The sequence below is a fragment of the Lissotriton helveticus genome, chromosome 5_1 (genome assembly GCF_964261635.1).
Source record: "Lissotriton helveticus chromosome 5_1, aLisHel1.1, whole genome shotgun sequence".
Classification (NCBI taxonomy): domain Eukaryota; kingdom Metazoa; phylum Chordata; class Amphibia; order Caudata; family Salamandridae; genus Lissotriton; species Lissotriton helveticus.
Window position 1 is genome coordinate 1067594060 of NC_136065.1, and position 19418 is coordinate 1067613477.

Consider the following 19418-nt stretch of genomic DNA (forward strand, 5'->3'; position numbering starts at 1 on the left):
TATTGCTCCCCCAGCTATCCCCCGCTGCCTCCTCTTTCCTCACAGCGGTCAGTGCTGGTGTACTGGCCCCGTGCAGAGATACCCCCGCATCATGCATCGCCGCCACCGGGCAGCGAGCTGCTCATACCTGGCTCTACGACTCGTGCTGCTTCTGCTGTCATGTACCGCACGCCTCAATCTCGCAGCGACGGACGTCACTCCAGGTGATAGAGCATAATGTGCGAGAAGATGCTAGGGGTAGGCGCTGTCTTGACAACAAACGCATGCTGGATCTGTCTAGTTCCAGCGTAACCTGTATTTTTTCTCTGAGTACTAAGGGCTTTGTGTCAGAAAACGAAAAAAAATGTTTGTCTTTTTTAATCTTTTGCGCAGAATTCACTTTTATGGGGACATGGTTATAAACTAAACCAGTTGTTTATGGAGTGTGCACAACTTTCACGCCCAATTCCTAAAAAGGTGTGAATCGAGATTTCTTACCCAGAATTGCATAAACACAGTATAAGTCCAAACAGCTCACCGAGCTTCTGGTTGCTTCATTTTAAATATTTTTGGGGGGAACTCCTGCCTGTCATATTGAGTTCATTAGTAGGTGCAGAGCGTGTACCTCATGAAGGTATGAGATGTATTCTGTTTCTGTCCTTCCTTTCTAAACTGCGATGGTCGGTAGTGTTGAGGCAGCACAGAGACCTGTGGTTGAAAGGGGCCACGGTGGTTCGAGCTGTAGCTTTCTGCGTATCCATGCTTTCATCGAACACCGCTTTAATTTGAAACCGTTAATATTCACAGCTGTAATTTCTTTTACAAGTGAAGGTGGCATTTTCTCCTCAACGGTTGGATCTTGGCCTGGTCCATGAATTTATGTAGATTGTTGTGCTCTGTTCCACAAGTGGTTTAAAAACATGGACTTCCAGGGTAGTCCTATGCATTTGTAAAGGCCCTGTAAAGGCAATAGAACAAATCTGTTAATTAGGAGTGGACACACCTTAAACCACAAGACCCTGCTCAGATTTCTCTTAGCCCGGTGATTTGAGTCATGGTTGTGCATAATTTCATGCAGTGACTTGGTGGAACCTCTTCATTTTATATAAAATATATAATTGGTCGCTTTAATGACTTCTGTGGCACATGTGTGTATGTATATGTGTGTGTGTATGTGTGTGTGTATATATATATATATATATATATATATATATAATTATATAATGTTTTACGGACAATGATGCAATTTTGTGAGCAGGATCCCATAAACATTTACACTTTTAACCTATCATTTTGCTAAACGGACATCAATGTTACAAAACCGCTTTTGATGAGCTACAGCCTAGGTAGTCACACATTGTTGCCAGTACATGCTTGTTTGCAAAATGCATTGTTTTTTTTAAATATTCTAAATTGTGACACATTTTTTTCCTTTAAATCTGCTTGCCCCCAGTATCTCTGTTGCATCGTCTGGTGTTTGTATACTTGCCACCAGTACCTCTCTCTCACTGGCCATGGTCTGGGTGCTTGCTTCAAGCTCCTCCCTACTTCCCTATATTGTCAGTATTGTCCCCCTCGCCGGCCTCCCCCAGTTGTCCATGTTGCACCTGTTGTCCATGTTGCACCTGTTGTCCGTGTTACCTCCTCTGTTGTCAGTGTTGCCCCAGACATAACAAACAAGCATTTACAATGCAACGGTTTCGCCTTTGGAAAAGTTAGAGCTATTGGCAATGTAAAGGACAATGCCATTTATCTGTTTTCAAAACCAACACATAAATACAAATGTTGTCATTTACAATGCCAATAGCTCAAACTTTTCCAAAGGCGAAACCGTTGCATTGTAAATGCTTGTTTATATAGAGCTTATTCTCTTTCCAGTGTTCAGTCCATTAAGATTGATTGATGTTCTGCTTATTCCATTTCTTTTTTTCTAAACGTAGCCTGCTTCCGGAAGCTATAGCAATATGCTACATTCGTCAAAATTATTTTTATTTATATCTTTAAAGTCAAAGTTTAGGGAAGACATACAAATCTTCCATACAGCCATCTTTTTATTTTGCTTAGAAGAATTGTGATTCATTGAGCCAGTTGGTGGCACATACTGATCTGATGTTTTCCTTAAAGCTTCCTTTTGCCTGTAGTCCATCTGATTGCGTCTGGATCAGTCTGATTTGAGATCAGAATCTTCAATGTGATATCCTGAGAGATCCCTTTCTTTTTCTTCATCTTGCCATGTATTCAGTTGTGTCACCACTTCTGAAACATGGAATTAGTTGGCTTGCTTTTTATTGAACTTTATTTACTCATGATTTGAGGTTTTATTTTCGAAAACAGTCAATATGTGACCTAAGGTCTCATTGATTGTGATCAGTTGTCTGATGGTATTGTGTCTAACCAGAAGAAAATATTATCTTGATAAGTTACATTTCTTTTTTGTGAACAAGTTTCTCCTTAATCAGATAGTGTGAACAATAAATTAAATCTTTTTCAGTCGTAATTTATTTGGGGACTCACCATGTGGGATTCGGTGCAGCGTATTAAATACACCATTGAAGACTAGTTTCTTCACCGAAAAACGCAAGGAGCACTCCAGCAGCTTGACAATGATTGAAAATATGTGGGTAACATCCTCCCTCTGTTTCATTCTCCTCCAGTTTTGAGTTAAACGTTTCCTTGGTATGCCCCTCCAACACAGCTGTGAATTTCATAATTTACATTTTTTCTTCCAGGGTCGACTTCAATGATATTTCACTGTGTCTGAATGCTCAAATATTAGCACTGAGTGTTTGAATTCCCAATACATAAAAATTTAGGACTTTGTTTGTATTCATTTATTATAAATTTACTTTCAGAAAACGTTTTGTGCGTGTCAGTTCCTTATTTCATTTCACTCATCATTCATATACTTGAATTTAACCCAGACCAACCTTTCTGAGGCCTCAAAAATAATTGATTTCAAGGCCCTCTGTGTGTTGCCATGTGGTGAGTCAAAACAACAAGATATGAAAAAGGCCCGAGATTCTTTAGTGACGACCCTGTTAGTCACTTTTTTGATCGCCTTCTGACTGGTTGTCACTCAACATCCGTCTTCTTTTCCAAAGGTTTCAGCTTTTTTTTATGAATTCCCCTCGGTCAGTTAATCTTAAGAATGGTGCCAAAAGAAATGCTCATTCGAATAGTATGAATACGCCTTGAAAACATGGTATATTCAAATTATCATTAAAGTTTTACTTAATGCACCTCTAAAGGGGGACATTTAATCCAGAATTGCATCGAATTTGTTAGTCCCTCTGCTACATTTCTCGTGGTGTTAGGAAAATTGTTCTTCTTGTGTTTGTTAAATATTTTCCTTGTGTGAGTAAATGAGGCTCTGAATGTAGTTGTAGTTAGGTAACTGGGTAATCTCCTACACTGCTAGAAAACTAGTGGGAACATTGCCCTCTAGTTAATCCTAAAACCAGACATACTGTGTTACTTCCTCCAACTTGATTAGTACTGAAAATGGATTTTTCAAATAAATAAAAAGATTGCCAACTTTCAATGACACTCTTGGGGCCATATGTAGGTAAATCAAGAATACCGAATCCTTAATACCGAATTTTACCGATTCGGTATTAAGAATTCGGTATATGCGATGTAGATAAAAAATCGGTAAACATTACTGATTCGTTAAAATTCGGTAAAAAATACCGAATTGGAACGAATCGGTAAAAAAATACCGAAATTCCAATACCGAATCGGAATGACAGAATTCATTACCGAATCGGTAAATACCGATTCGGTAAAGCAAAATTCGTAATTCGATGAGTCAGCGAAGCCTGTGTCACCCAATCACCTCCCAAACAGGAAGTGGCCACACCCAGGCAGCTGCACAGGACCTGGAGCTCACTGTGAGGCAGGCAGGCAGGTGAGCTGAGGAGCCAGCAGCAACAGAACCTCACAGCTACAAACAAGAAAACAAAAAAGGAAACAAGCATTGAAATGGCAAGCCAGGACAGGGAGACGGAGGGAAGTGAGAGGAAAAGAAAACTGAAGTTCAGTGACAAGGAGCTGGAGGTACTGATCCAGGATGTCAGCCAGGACCATCACAGGCTTTTTGGTCCGCAGTCCCACCATGTGCCCGAGTCACAGAAGAGGCAAATCTGGAGTGGCATTCGGGACAAAATAAATGCCATAGGTGTGACCCAGCGTACCATTGAGGACATCAGGAAGAGGTGGTACGGCCTCAGGAAGACAGCAAAAGCAAGGATGGCAGAGAGGCAGAGGCAGGCTGCCAAAACAGGTGGAGGAAAGAACAGAGCACCAGCACCAACACCACTGGAACTGATGGTGGAGTCCACCATCCAGCCGGAGAGTGTGAGTGGCGTGGGAGATGCAGACAGCTCTGCCAGAGCAGCAAGGAAACAAGGTAAGAAGCATGCCCAGCATGCTGTGCTACCCCCTCCCCAACCCCAATCCCCATAGTGGCATAGGGGCTCCCACTCCACTCCATGTCTTACTCATTACCTGCTATGCATTTTGGGAGATGTAGTTAGAGGGAACTGATGTATAGGACAGTCAGGCTAGCAAACACAATAGCATGTTAAAGTAATTGGCTATGTCAGGACAATCACTGTGATCTGTAGGCATGATGTTTAATGTAATTCAAATGCAGTCAGAGCAGTGAGTATATCTACATCTGTGTCATTACAGGCGAGACATCTCGCAGTGCTGCAGAGGGGAGCAGAGCAAAGTCAGCCAGGCCAGAGGGGAGGCAACATGAGGAGGAAAGCATGCCTGCAGGGACCACAAACTCGGCGCAATCACAACCACCAAATCCTCTACCACAGGCATCACCACAGCGCCAGGGAATGCCGCCATCCCCTCATACCTAGTCCCCACTGCGACGATCACCAACACCACCACCACCACAGTCAGGCAGGAGGCATGCCGTGGCCACCCTCCAGCAGATGGAGGAGTCGTCAGAGGCGGGCACAGGGGGCCAACAAAGTCCAATCCATGAGGGAGGCAACAGGGAGAGGGCTGGTACTCCATCTGAGGGCGCCCACAGTTCATCCCGACGCCGCAGGGCAAGGCCGGACAGTCCTGAAGAATCCGAACAGGGTGAAAGTGTGCTTGCTGGACTGGAAGGCAACATGCTGAAGGTCCAGCGCCTGCAATGGAGGGAGATGAGATCACTGCCCAGGGAGGTGGCACACATCAACAAGCACATGCTCAATGGGAGACAACTTGTGTGAGGGAATGGAGAGAGTAGCAAACTCTGTGGACGACCTCTGCAGCCAGCTGGAGCAGGACCGTCTTGGCAGGCGCAGGGAGAGGCAGAGGCTCCAGGCCTATACCAAGTCTGTGAACCGGCTGGCCACTGCAACCTCACTGATGTGTCGCAGTTCCATCGCCATGCAGGAGGAGATGGCGCATTGCAGCAGGGATGTGGCCAGGGGTATGGTTTCTATGACCTCAGCATTAGAGCTCCTGCAGAATGCAAAGGCGGCCACAATGGAAGGGGGGGACAGTGACGAGGCTACCAGCCGTGGTAGCATTACGCACTCTCCCACCGATGGCAGGAGGTGCAGCGAACGCCACAACGCTGCGCAGGAACAGTCTGACACTACAGACAGTGTTGCCAGGGAACGTGCACATGCAGCGCGTGGACGCCGGAAGTAGGGACCACTGCCTATTGCCAAACATTAGATGGGTGATGTAACCCATGTCCGATTGGACACTGCTCACAATACTGGTGGTGTGCTTAACCTTAACATAAAACTGTTACTGGCTCTGTCTCGTTACTCACTCAGAAATAGTTTGACGTTATCTCTGCCCGTCTCTGTCTCCCATCATGTTCAACTGCAACACCAGCTGCACAGGGCTCTGGCTGAGGGTTGTCCTCGTTCTCCTCCTCAGAGTCAGTTAGTTCCACTTCTGTTCCTTTTTTTGTGGCCAGATTGTGTAGCATTGCACATGTAGCAATTATCTTGCTTCATTTGATGGGGCTGTACAGACGTGCACCTCCACTTTTGTGGAGGCAACGGAATCTGCTTTTAAGCAATCCAAATGTGCGCTCCACCACGTTGCGTGTGCTCCTATGTGCCACATTGTATCTCCTCTCCCTTGGGGTGGTTGGGTTCTGATATGGTGTGAGTAGATAAGGCCGGAGGGCATATGTGCTGTCATGTACAGAAGAATGTGCCATTAATTTGTGTGACCAACTGCTTGAGCCAGGGTGTACAACATGGTGTGTCACATTGACTTACCTAGTAGGTATCCTTCTCCAAATTCACCAGCAAGCAGACGTATATGGATACCACTGTTCCGGAAGATGTACGAGTCGTGGGTACTCCCGGGGAATTTGGCCACTATGTCAGTTATGATGTACTTGGCATCACATATCACCTGCACATTGATGGAGTGGGTGGATTTACGGTTTCTGTAGATGTATTCAGTTGCTGCAGGTGGGCAGATAGGTATATGGGTCCCATCGACGCAGCCAATGATGTGTGGGAACTGCGCAAGTTGGTAGTACTCCAGCTTTGTCCTCTGCAGCTCCGCTTCTGTACTGGGGAAGGTAATGTAATGTTCCATTCTGTCCATCATGGCATCCAGGAAGGTGTTGAAGAAACGGGATAGACAGCTCTGTGACACACCACCCACTGCGGCTATCACACCCTGGAAACTTCCTGATGCAAGGAGGTGCAGGCAACAGAGTACCTGGACATGGGTGGGGATTGCGTGCACCCTTGGTGTCTGATGCTCCAGATAGGGTTTTAGGTCCCGTATTAGGTCAAGGATGGTGTGTGGGTGCAGTCTGTACCTTTCATGGATTTCAGGTTCAGTCAATTGAAACAATGTGATGCGTAGTCCGTACACCCGCTCTTCCAGTCTCCAGATCCTCACCCCTGCTGCTCTCAAGCGTAGCCACCTTGCTATGAGGTAGAGGCCCGCCATTGTGTTCACACAGTTGCATTTTGGGGCTGTTTTTATGCACTGCCCCTGATTACCACCTGCTCAGGATAAGTGGTAAATACCGATTCGTTATTACCGAATTTGGTCAAAATCGGTAATACCGATGTTTGCTACATCGCATTTTGGGGTTTTTACCGAACAGTTTTTTCCGATTCGGTATTCATTGTTTCGGTGTTCTCCGATCGGTAAATAAGGAATCGGTAATTATTTACCGATTAGTTATTATCGATGCCATTCGGTATTACGTACATCTCACATGGCTAAATACTGGTCGGTAAAGCCAAAATCTACCAATTTTCGGCTTTACCGACCGGTATTTGGCCACCTACATATGGCCCTTGGTGGTCTTCCCATACATGTACCACTTTCCATCAAACTATTATGCATTGCATTTTCCCCATGGTTCTATTACCAACTTCCTCTTGACATCAAATCTATGCCAAATATGCTGGTTTTCAGGAAATCCGTAAAATCCTTACTTTTCACGTCCTGTTAAAATCTCTTCTGCTCTATATCTCTTGTGGTCCTCTCAGCTAGCACCAAAACGACCTTGGGCATTCGAGTCCTTAACAAAACTACATAACATAACAGACAGTGGGGATGGGAGCAGTTCTAATGCAGTCCAGTTTTGATTTCTCACTACTCTCTGGCCTCTTTAATCGTTCTTTACCTTATTGTTCTAGTTTACAGCAGTGAAAGACTCTCAATTAAATGTGGTTTTAAGATCGTATCCTGGAGCACCGGGAGCATACCAACCCATCTAAAAGAGCAAAATGTTTTTTTGGACTAGGACTGACATTGTTAACCACATGGTGGTGCAGTCTGTTTTGCATATAAAATGTTCCAGATGCCAGGTGTTAGGGTTTATATTATTGCTTGAATCCTGAAGGATTTTGTATATCTTAATTCAGCAATACATTCTTGCGCACTCTTGGATAGAAAAAAAAGCTCCTAATCCATGTGTACTAATTAGAGAGGTGTATAAGGTGCACTGTCTTTTGTGTAATTTTTGGCTTTGGCGGGAGCACTGGCATGGCTTTAAGTAAAAGCTACAGTCGGCTGTTTTGAGCTTTTGTTTCAAAAACATTTAAACTAGTTTGAGTCTTATTTACAATTGTGTGGCCGACCATTCCATCAAATTAAGAGTGCATTAGCGTCACTGGCACACTGTATATAGTGGACGTAACTTCTGCCATAGTTTTGGGGGGGTAGCTTGCTCATTGCTGCTCTGATGGCATGCCTATACTTGATTAAATTCATCTGTTAGCCCATCCTCTGATATTAAACTGTAGTACTTCTTGACCTAGAAGTGGATTGACCTCTCCAAATGTGCAAATAAATACTCTGATAATTATTCAGATGGTACTGGGGCTTGATTAGCATAGGAGGTTATGGTTGTTAATCGAAGCAAACCACTCCTGGGACTAGTGGACGTTTCCAGACATCAGGCTTGCTCTCTGGGAATTATCTCCCCATGTTGCAAATATCTTTCTACCCTGCTGTAAACCTGTTGTGGCTCAGCAGAGTGTGACATACTCTCGTTCCTTCATTGGTTAGCACATTCCATCTGCATCTTGACTTAGGAGAATTATGCTTCACGCATAGATGAGTTTATCCACTTATGCTTTGATAATGGCAATGCACTTGTGTTGTCAACAGCAAGACCAGCTCTTTAGTCAAAAAAGTATAATGCAAGGGGGATGGAAATTATTTTTGTTATTGATCATATTTTGTCAGTAGCTAACTCCAACAGGTAGATCACCGTTCCCTCATGAAGGGTTTCTGTGACTATGCACGTATTTCTAGAATGATATACGTTGGTTTTTTAAGTTCCTTCTTGTGAATCAAAGCAGTCATGCTAGAATTTAATTTGAAAGTTCTAGCACCTCAGAGTTCTGCTGTGAAGGTAAACAGTGCCCTAATTCTTCACCCTTTGCCGCAGCATATCTTATCAATGCTCGATATACAGTGTTACTTTATATTATAAATCATTCCAGATCCATTTTCTAAAGATGAACGAACAACAGAAGCAGAGCAATATACTCTGAGCACATCCATTACTGCAATTAAGAGAAATGACTTTGAACAGATTAAAACCTTGGGTACTGCTACCTTGCTGACACCCTTTTCCTTCGGATGTCTGCATCTCTTGACTAATTCTCCCTAGCCAGTGTTTGTGGCTTGGAATCTTGCAATGGTAGTATCCGTCACCCAATTTCAACACAGTAGTCAAAACTTTTTAAAGTGTCTTTGAGAGTGAGCTTGTATATATAAACTTTCTCAATTGTCAAATCCAGAAATTGTAAAGACCACTTGACAGAGGATAAAATATCTAAAAGAAGCATGATCAAAAACCCACAAACTAGTTGCACTCCACTCACTGTCTACCAGTAGAGCAAAGGAAATCCTTTCAGACCCTTTGATACACGAATCTGCAAGGGCATGGTATCTCATGGGACGTTGGCAGCACAAAACTAGTTGGATAACAACTGATTACTATATGTAGTAACTGAAACCAATTCAAGGGTGGGGAACCAGTTTGCTCCATGTGCTTTCTGTGGGCAAGGTGGCTCTACTGATATATTTAGAGGGGCGCAGAGAAACGTCCTATATCTGAGCGATGTTATTCCAGAACTTAGCTTCATTGCAGGAGGAGGCTTGTTTTCTGGTCATTTCTATTTTGCACCTCTTCATTCCCTGTTTGGTGATATCTAGGTTTTTGTGTTGCCCTGGCCACTGGCGGTTTTGTTTTTTTTTTGTTTTTTTTGAAGGGTCATGTTTTGGTGGTTGAAACTAGTAGATATCGCAACAGGTTTTTAATGTGATGTGAATTGACAGGAACTTGGTTTTACTAGCGTTTGATTTCAGATATGTATGCAACTGAGGTAGTCAAAAGGGGCGAATATAAAAATTATACTTTTACTTAAAATGGGAAATAGTCATGGTCATGGTGCTGCCCCTTATTTTCAAAGGTCTGTGGGACCTTAGAAGACATTTCAGGCTTACATTTTTGTGTTCCAGTCTTGGTGTGTAGTTCTGGGCCCAGGCATGAACTTTATTGCAGGCTAGAGTTTCATTTGATCCTCTGACTTTACGGTGGAATGTTGCACTTATCTCCTTCCCTTTGCTTCTTATTTGGTCTCTGCATGTAGTATCTGCCTTATTCCTGCAGTGGCTTCTATTATTACACTCTATATTGTGTCTGTAGCAACCTTTAAAAGCAATAACATGTTTTTTACTAAAGAGTTTAATTCGTAAATTGTTATATTGTTTAATGTAGGTTATATTTTCTTCTCTGTTTGCAAGGGCTTTCGGAGTCTTGAGGACATTCGCACAAAGGCCACCCTAACCAGCCAGCAGGTCATCGGGCTGAAGTACTATGAGGACCTGCTAGATCGAATGCCAAGAGATGAGGCTGCTGAAATAGAGCAGACAGTAAGTAACACTGAAAGCAGAGTGATGGTTTACTGTAGGGCCCTTCTGTTTCTGGTTTAATGTGAAGTTTATATCACAGTGTAATGTGGAACATTAATTTGAAACCTCCCTTCATATCTATAACTGCTCACTTAATCTGAACGATTCTAGGCAGCATGCCACCTCTGCAGGTCTTGTTTGCCCTTTTGTAGATCTTCCAGTGGTAGTAACCATACATTGCCTGAACACTACACATCAAAAGTAGATCTGCAGTGTTTTTAAGGTGCAAAATGCAAAGACAAATAATATGGCAGCCCTGCTCCCTATTTCTAGAATGTAGAAGATTTTTCTCATGAGCACCCTCCATTGAGTTCAGACTGGTGCACTGTGGGGCAAAACTAGTAGTGTTGAGACAAAGGTGTAAAGGTAACATATCTTGCCTTTGTAGTAACAATCGGGGCACAACCACATTATCTGCTTTGTCCCGTGGCATTCATTGTAGAATGCAGAGCAGTGGAGCCAGCTATCCACCTCCTTGGCACCTCCCCAGGTCACATGAAGGCATCCGACTACTGTATGAAGTGTTGAATTCCATAAAAAAATCTTTCGCTGGATCAGCCTGAAGCAAAATTGGTGCAGTGGTAAGGGCCCTTTTTAGGAATTAAACTATCAGTTGCCTTTCATGGGGACATAAAATAGCAGAGAGGAGACTGGGACTGGGATTGTCTTCTGACTCCATTAGACAGTAATTTTCGATGCATTTTTTTAGTTGTCAGTTCTCTGCCTCTGTTAGAGCCTAGATTCTACTTCAGGGTTAAACTGCCCATGGCTGTACCTTGATCTTACAATCATCTGGATGGTGGGTGGTAATTTTGCGGCTTCACTTGCACTGAAGACTTACCAAACTTTTTCACACTTGGATAGTATTTCTAGAGTATTGCCAACAAAGTTCATCTAGAATGCAGTGCTGTGTGAGTTTGTTTTAACTTTTCTTCTTCCAGTTCCTTTCCCTCGCATTGATAGCAATATACTAAGCAATAAATCAAAGTCACTGCACAGTTCTTTTCTCCTAATTTATTAATGAATTATGCTCTGTCACCCAAGACAATCCTAAAATCAGTTGTATCTGTGTCACTTGGATTGAATGTTATTATTTCTCTGTGACCATCAATACTTGTTATTTACACTGATTCTTTATGATTGATAATTGGTCTAAACGAAAGATTGGTACCATCTACTATTCTCACTGTTACAGCCTTCTCTTTCCTGATTGCTTGCCATCTGGTCTTTTTAGTGTACTTTTTTTTAAACACAAACTTTACTGAATTTTACATAATGATATAGACAATTTTAGAGGATGATGATGTCAGAGTATAGTGGTACATATAATCATTTGTTGCACTTAACACATTAACATGTTGGATCAAGTATCAATAATAAACATAGACGAATGATCAATTATTAATATGTCAAGTCCCACCCATCCTGATTGCTTCCCAAAACTTATTATCGATATGTGTCACTTGAGGGCCAACCATATAACAAGAAGGGGGGCGGAGAGGGGGACAAAGTGAGTATATATATGTGTGTTGTGTGGCGTGATTACAACTGTAGTGAAATCTGCTGATTATGGGATCCACACCGCAATTTTAAACAGGTGAAGGTGTCTTCTTGGTGTACTCAGCATCACAGAAGTTTCCAGTGCCCCGTGAGTTGACCATAACTGTCACTCGCTGAGAAATGTTTGACATGAATCGCCATATACAATATACCTTTCGCAAAGTGTCCCACTCCTCCACAGTACAAGCACAAATGTCATAGTCTTTTTTTTTCTTTTACTTCCTTGGTCAGCGGGCCATGAATTGTTTCAATCTACATCAGCTCTAAATCATAATTTCTGTCCAGGGACTTAGTCACTTCAGTTCGTGCTCTGTCAAATCCAGGCACAATAGGACAAAAAAAATTATTTCCTTTCCCATATGTGTTGTCAGCCTGTAGTCAATTCTAAAACCAGGTCTATCAGTGGCAAAACGTTTATGGGTCTTTTAGGAGTCTGAACTGGGCATCTTTGAAATTGGCACCTAATCCTCTGTAGAAAAGCTCTCTCTTTTTGCCTTGTGCCACACCATTTTTCATTTAATTTATTTCATTGTGCCAAACAAGCCACTACATTTCCATTTCCTTGTTTCAGATCTAGAAGTTTGTTGTCCGTCACATGGGCTACCTCTTTTGATCAAATATTTGCCATAATTCTGTCTTAAATTGTTCAAAATCATATAATGGATACCCTCTCTTGAAACTAATGGCATGAACCAAGCTACTGCACCCCTACTCAAGTAGAACAGTACAAATGCTACTCATGACTGAGCATCCGGAAATACTGTAGGATGACAAATGAAGTGAAGGGTTTGTTTTGTAATGGAAATGTGTGCCTACACCTTTCTGGGGAAGCTAAGCTACTAGTGGGTAATATTGTTTGCACTAATTGTGTGGTCATTCTCTTGATGATAAGGTAGAGTTTTTTTCAGGATGGGGAATAGTTACTGCAACCCAATTGTTTGCTTAGCAGCTAAGGCACTAGTCGCTTGACGTGACACTACCCCCTCTTGTGCAAGACTCTTTCTCTTCTCATACTGAAGTCAGCTCCTTTAGAATTTTCTCGACAAGTCCTCCCAATGACTTTAAACTGTAACCCTCAGTCATTATATTTGGGAGGATAAAGGAAACATGGGTGCGTCAGTCTCTTAAGTTGCAAGTTACTTCCATTCCAAAGTAGCAGATCGTTGTGAACTTTCATTGCCACCTTACTCTCTGCCGCAGTACTAAAAATGCCGTTGAGAACTTGTGAGAAATATGGGGGGGGGGGGGCATGTAGGCATTTAGAAGAGATTCCCAATCCCTCGGGTCATAATTGGATCTTCCACCTCTTTTTCTATCGTCTAACCTGGGCGTATGTGTGTCTTAGCTAGATCTGCTTTCATGAAGCTAATAAATATATATATATATAGGCACATTATTGGCAGCTATTGCTCTAAACAGCAGTTGTATTAATGAGTACATTTCTTGTTAATATACCCATGGACCAAAAGATTTTATATCCTTTACTAGAATATGTCAACTACATACCAGATTTTTTCCATTCAGTGTATTTTATAGTGTCTTCGTTGTGACACGTCTTGATTCCTCAGCTTACCGAGTCTTAATGTTCATGAAGGGCAATATATTAACATCAGCTCTCTACAATGTCAGTACACTAGCACAACTAATTGAACAAAACCAGTATGCAGTTCCTAACATTACAAGCCGGGTTTAGTGTGTTTTATGCAAACGCTCCATAATTTGTACGGAGTCGTATGTCCTATTGATATTCTCATCTCAGGAATCAACCGCTAGTGAAGCATTCAAAAAATGTGTATTCCTTCAAGTCTTCTCCTCAGAGTATTTCTTGAAAGTCCTGTTAAAGCTGGGGGTGTACCAGTTACTGGTTGTCTATTGTGGCATAATGTGAAATAGAACATGCCAGAATCTCCCAGCGATCTCCTCGTGGGTGGATAAGTGTACCTCATGTGCTGAAACAGGCACTCTGGGTGGCTACGTTGTTTATAGTAGTAACCGCGCGGTTTTAGTTGCTCTAAGCTGGATAAATAGGTAATTGGTTCTTGAGAATGGATCCACGTGCAGTTTTGCTGGTGGTGACGCACTAGCGCCACACACAAACGCCCGGCCGAATTGGGAACTGCAGACCTGACAGGCCTGGGAGCGAGGCCCCAGCAGCCTGCTTGGAATGGACGCGATGAGTGGCAGCCTCCCCGGAGGGCGGGGCGGAGGAGGCCGCTTCATATCACACCTGCACGCCTCATCACCGTGGAAGCACCAACCAGTGCGACGCTGTCACTCAGCCACGGGGGCTGCCTGCAAAGAATGCGCACCACAAGCGACTCGCACCGTCAGGCCTGTTCCCATGAGTTTCATTAAATTGAAGATGGTCTTTTTTTTGTCTCTCCCTCTTTTTTTTAACACGGCTGTCACGTTAAAAGCGCTTCGGAATGACCTCCCTGTTGCCTGTCCCTCCCCTCCTCCTTTGCCATCTTTTCACAAATCAGTTAGGTTGTTGTGGCTGCTGTTTGAGGAGGCTTCAGAGGCTATTGTCATTTTTGATGGGATTACTCTTCGGGAGCTGGCCGGGAGAAAGGGATTAAGGGATTAGGCACTGTCCATGCTGTATGTCACATCAAGATCTGAGGCGCTCTGCCCTCAATTGCAATGTCGCTGGCCTTCAGAAATCTTCATTAACAAAGGGACAAAATGTGCATTAGAAAAGAGAGCGGGCCTCCTTAGGCATGCCACTGACAGACACGGGGTAATGGGTTTACTCTCCCCTTAATGAAAGATGAGTCCCCATTCGAAAGGGAAAACCAAACTGAAAATGTAATTAATTATTCCATTACACGCCAGTCTTCCCACAGATTAGTAGCTCTTGGGAAACGTTGACACCGTGTCAAGCAAGCCAGGTTTCCGTATTGTGGAAGTCAAAAAAATGGTAAATAACTGCACACGCTCTGAGTGAACTATATGCAAAATCGGGCAAACCGCAGGCTCGTGCTCGCACCGCCGCCTCCATGCTGCATTCACATGAAACTGCGAGGGCAGGCACAGCCTTCAGTCAAAACGAATTGAACTAGATGTTTGGAAAGGTCACACAGGTCGAAACCTTTTATCCTATAAACAACTCGCTGAAAAAATCCTTGCCCGCAGTTCGTTTTTTGTGAGTTAGTGCCCAAGCCTTGTGTGGACCTTCGATGTGGGTTACACTTGTCAATATGGGATTTTCATTCTCCTGTTCACTTTGTGTTTCTGACCTCTGTCAGCACTCAGCAGGTCATGGCCATCCTCTCTGTTACTGTCATTATGGATTGCATCTTCGCGTTCTCATAAGGTGCTCTGGAGCTCTGCCGGGCAACAGCTTCTCGTTTCATTCTAAAGAATCGTTGATGAACCTCTATATTTCTGCATCCCAGCTTCAGGGTCCTACAGTTTGCAGTGCCTGGTAGCACTTCCAGTGCATTGGCATGAAGTGATGTGGTGTTCTCTGCATCTCTTGGACCCGGACATCTGCTAGACCTCACCATCTTTGTATGACTGCTTTCTACCCCTTACATATTAGAGCTTAGCTTTTCTTGTGTTGTTTTTCTTTTGCTTCCTGTCAACCTGGGTACCATGTGATGACGCAGAATGGACAGTGAATGCTCTGGGTATGTAAAGCAGTTGCTTCTCCAATATTCCACTACTTCAGTGTTCCGATAATTTTTGTTGTTTCTTTCCCAATATGAAATCACAAGACTAAGTGTGACTTAAGGCCTGATTTAGATCTTGGCTGGACTGGTCCCACCGTCGCTTTTTCGGGGGTCTTCCTGCCTGCCGCATTGGCAGTCTGTCCGCTCGATTTAGAAGTTGGCTGGACACTGGCCGCAAGACCGTTGCCTCTGCCAGGATCTTTCTCCTGCGGCGACGACATCAGAGGCAGAAGCTGCTGTCGGAGGAAGTCCTGCCAAGATTCCCGCCATCCAGATTATGAAGTGCCTTTCCGTCGAGGCAACTGTGGGGGGAACCTCCAAGCTCGAGTTGGCAGAATGAAAAAAAAAGAGGTGAAACCCCACCTTTTATCAAGGCCCACCACCAATTCCATCATGAACGCCATTGTCCAGGACCTTCTTGTGCTGCTGCTACTTGACCACCACACTCAGCTACCCCGTTGCCGCTGGATTCTAAGCTAGGCGTTTGTGGTGCATGTGGGTGTACATTCAAAGTGTGTTTATGCTGTTGGTGTGCAATGCTATATGTTAAAAAAACGGGCAGTACACATTACCTACATATACATAGTGACAGATTCAAAACATATATGTGTATTGAGATGAAAATAAGTAGTACTTGCCTGTCTCCACACCTCCGTGTGCCTCACTCTGTCAGGACTCTGCCGCCAGGACACCACCAGCACAACAGGAACATCTGAATCGGCTTGGCACAATCCCGCCGGCATGACGGCGACAGAGTACTGTCAGCCAGCAGAGAAGACCCCGCCACAGCTGTCTCCTGTCTCTTGCCACAACATCTAAATACGGCGGGCCGACCGCCGTCAGTTTGACGGAGTACTTGGGACCGCAGCGGGAAGGCCGTAGTACCGCCAAGATCTAAATCAGGTCCTAAGCGTGAAGTGATATTACAGAAGGAAAATTACATCAGTGGGGGAAAAGGGAAAACAGAATACCAATAACTTTTGTTTTAAATAATGGGTTGTGAAAAAATATGTGGAGATAAAATCTTTGATTCACAGTCACACAATATGTCAACATTATGGTATATAGAAAACAAACTACAAATAATGAGAAACACTAGTGAGCCCCTTAATGTCACTTGAACACATCTCATTCACAGGCTGGAGCATTTTTATTTTGATCACTGGGATCTCACCACATTTGAGCTATTTATCCAGTGTGTTCCTCGTTCATGCTGCTTTTTCTGATCTTGTATTGATGCTGCGTGAACTCAACATTTATAATGTGCTGTAAATTCAATAATGCCTTCAATCACTGTGATTCTGACACACTTATGTTAATCTCTAGAAGAGATGCCTTAACATGTCTTTCTAAATTTGCATTATTCTATCCCTCTTTTCGATCAGCTGAGGAGCCCATTCCAAACTTTAGCCGCTTGATATGCACATGTCTTTCGTTTTGCTCAAGCTTTTTTGACTTTGGGAATACAAAGTGGATTATTACCCTTCTAGCCGAGCTCTGTTTATGGCACATAGGCCAGATGTAGGTCGCCCAATACCGGTCGGTAACGGCCGAAATTACCGAATTTCGGCCGTTACCGACCGGTATTGGGCTTTTTAGATGTAGGTGGCATTTTTGTAGGATTCGGTATTTTACCGAATCGGTAATTTAAGGATTCGGTAAAATACAGAATTTTTAACATACCGATTCGGTAAATTACCGTATCCAGGATGTAGGGAGCACTCAAGTTAGTGCATTCCTCAGTCAAGGATTCGTTATTTACCACCAACTACAAGTTGGTGGTAAATAATGAAAACCTTTGAAAAGCATTTTTTTTTGCTTTTCCAACAGTGCCATGTTGCAGACATACATGCCCTTAGGGCATGTATGTCTGCAACATGTGAACCCATACACAATTGAGGGGTGCAACAGGGTGTCAAAGTGACACCCTGCCACCCTTCAATGTTTTCCATCTTTTACCGAATCGGTATTTACCGATTCAGTAATTGACATTCATTCCTATGGGCCTCCAGGCTCATAGGAATGAATGGCAATTACCGAATCGGTAAATACCGATTCGGTAAAAAACGAATTTTACAGATTCGGTACAATTTACCGAAAAATTACCTAAATACTATTTACCTATTCTTAACCCCTTCTACGCTCATGACAAGGTCAGCTCGTCATGAGCGTTACCTGCGCTACGCGCATGACGAGCTGACCTTGTCACGTAACGCAGGATTTTTAAAATCGCAGCGGGAAAACCGCTAGCGCGCATGCGGTTAAATACCGAATCGGTATGATTCGGTATTTAAGAATAGGTAAATAGTATTTACCTACATCTGGCCCTTAGACTCGAAATCTAATTCTAAGATACAAGAGTCTGTTTCCATATAGTGTATTGGGGACAAGAGTTAGGGTTTTAAACTTATTTGTTCCCTGTTTCATTAACATGTTTATTCTTTTGAGTATATAACTTCTGTCAAGTGCAGTGCTGAGTGGGTAAAGAGATCTGAACCCAAATAATGCTTCACATTTTCTTATCATGTTAATTGAAGATTAATAAAGTAGGAAGCGTATTCAAAAAGGAAATTATACCATTTTTTTGAATATCAGGATTGTCATGAGTAATATTTTTAAATAACATGGAAACATATGTTTTTATGTTACAAAGTAGAACGCTTGCACTGAAGACCCTCTTTTGACTGCGTTCTGCATTACATTTATACTGTACACATTTGGGGGTTAAAAAGATAAAATAAATGGCTGTTTGAACTTCGACTTTTTAGACATTTCTATTTTCCCCTCGATAGTGGTACAATGTACTTTTACCATAGGATGTTTGATGCCATTCTTGCTACAAAGGGCCTGTAAACTTGTCTATATTGAAGGTGTTTGCCATCCTCTACAGATTAAAGATTGCGATAGTTACTTTAAAGCCTCCACTATCCTTACCATGCATATTTTATGATCTAAATAGACTGGTTTGGTACATTAACTTCAAGTAGTTACTTGATAAGCTAATTAACAAGAGCCACCATGGTATTATATGACTTATAGTATTTCTATTTTATTTTTTGTTAATATCTTTGACATTTGTTATGTGCGTTAAGGGATAAAAGGGTTTTGATCTCTGCTTGGTTTTTCAGGTAGGCTACCAACCTGAATTGAATCTTAGAGTGATTTAAATATATACACTTCCTTTGTTATCTTAAATCGCACTTTGACTTATAGATCACGCCTGTGGATCATTAAGGAGAAATTAATAATTTTCAGTAGAATCTAGCATACTATAAATTAAAAGCTTTTTTGTCAATGTAGTACGAAGAGTAATTCAAGCAAAAACATTTAGAGCAGCATATCGTGCTCTTGTGTGCAACACATTCACCCGTTTTTTAAGTCTCGTCTGCGTGAGCATGCACTCTCGCTTGAAAGATATATTGTTTTGAAATAGGGGCTTGAAGTCTGCCCATTTCTTACCATTTATGGATTTTGTCACTCTCATTTTCTACCTTGTAAGTGCAAAAAGAACAATTGATAGACGGAATGCTGAACAGTGTCAAACATTCACCCCCCAGTACAGAGATCTAGTCCTAAATCCATAATTGTTTTGCTCACAGTGCCATTCCAGTTTGGACCCAGCCATATGCAAATCAGTCTGGAATCTCCACCCCATGGGAACAGTCCAGCCCGAACTGCCAGGCCAGGTCCTCCCTGGACTGGAAACAAGCATCCTGGGATTGGTTTCGAGGTATCACCCCTCATCTGCCAGGCTACCTTGACTCCGGTGGC

The 19418-nt window shown here is 42.9% G+C and overlaps 1 protein-coding gene across 3 annotated transcripts in view; it reads left to right on the forward strand.

Annotated features, from left to right (window-relative positions):
- Positions 1-19418, forward strand: part of POLL (DNA polymerase lambda) — a 163545-nt gene that overhangs the window by 106824 nt on the left and 37303 nt on the right. For all 3 annotated transcript variants that reach the window (XM_078643618.1, XM_078643619.1, XM_078643620.1), the window contains exon 7: positions 10246-10374. In XM_078643618.1, coding sequence (XP_078499744.1) covers positions 10246-10374 — 129 coding nt within the window. The remainder of the gene's footprint in view (positions 1-10245; positions 10375-19418) is intronic.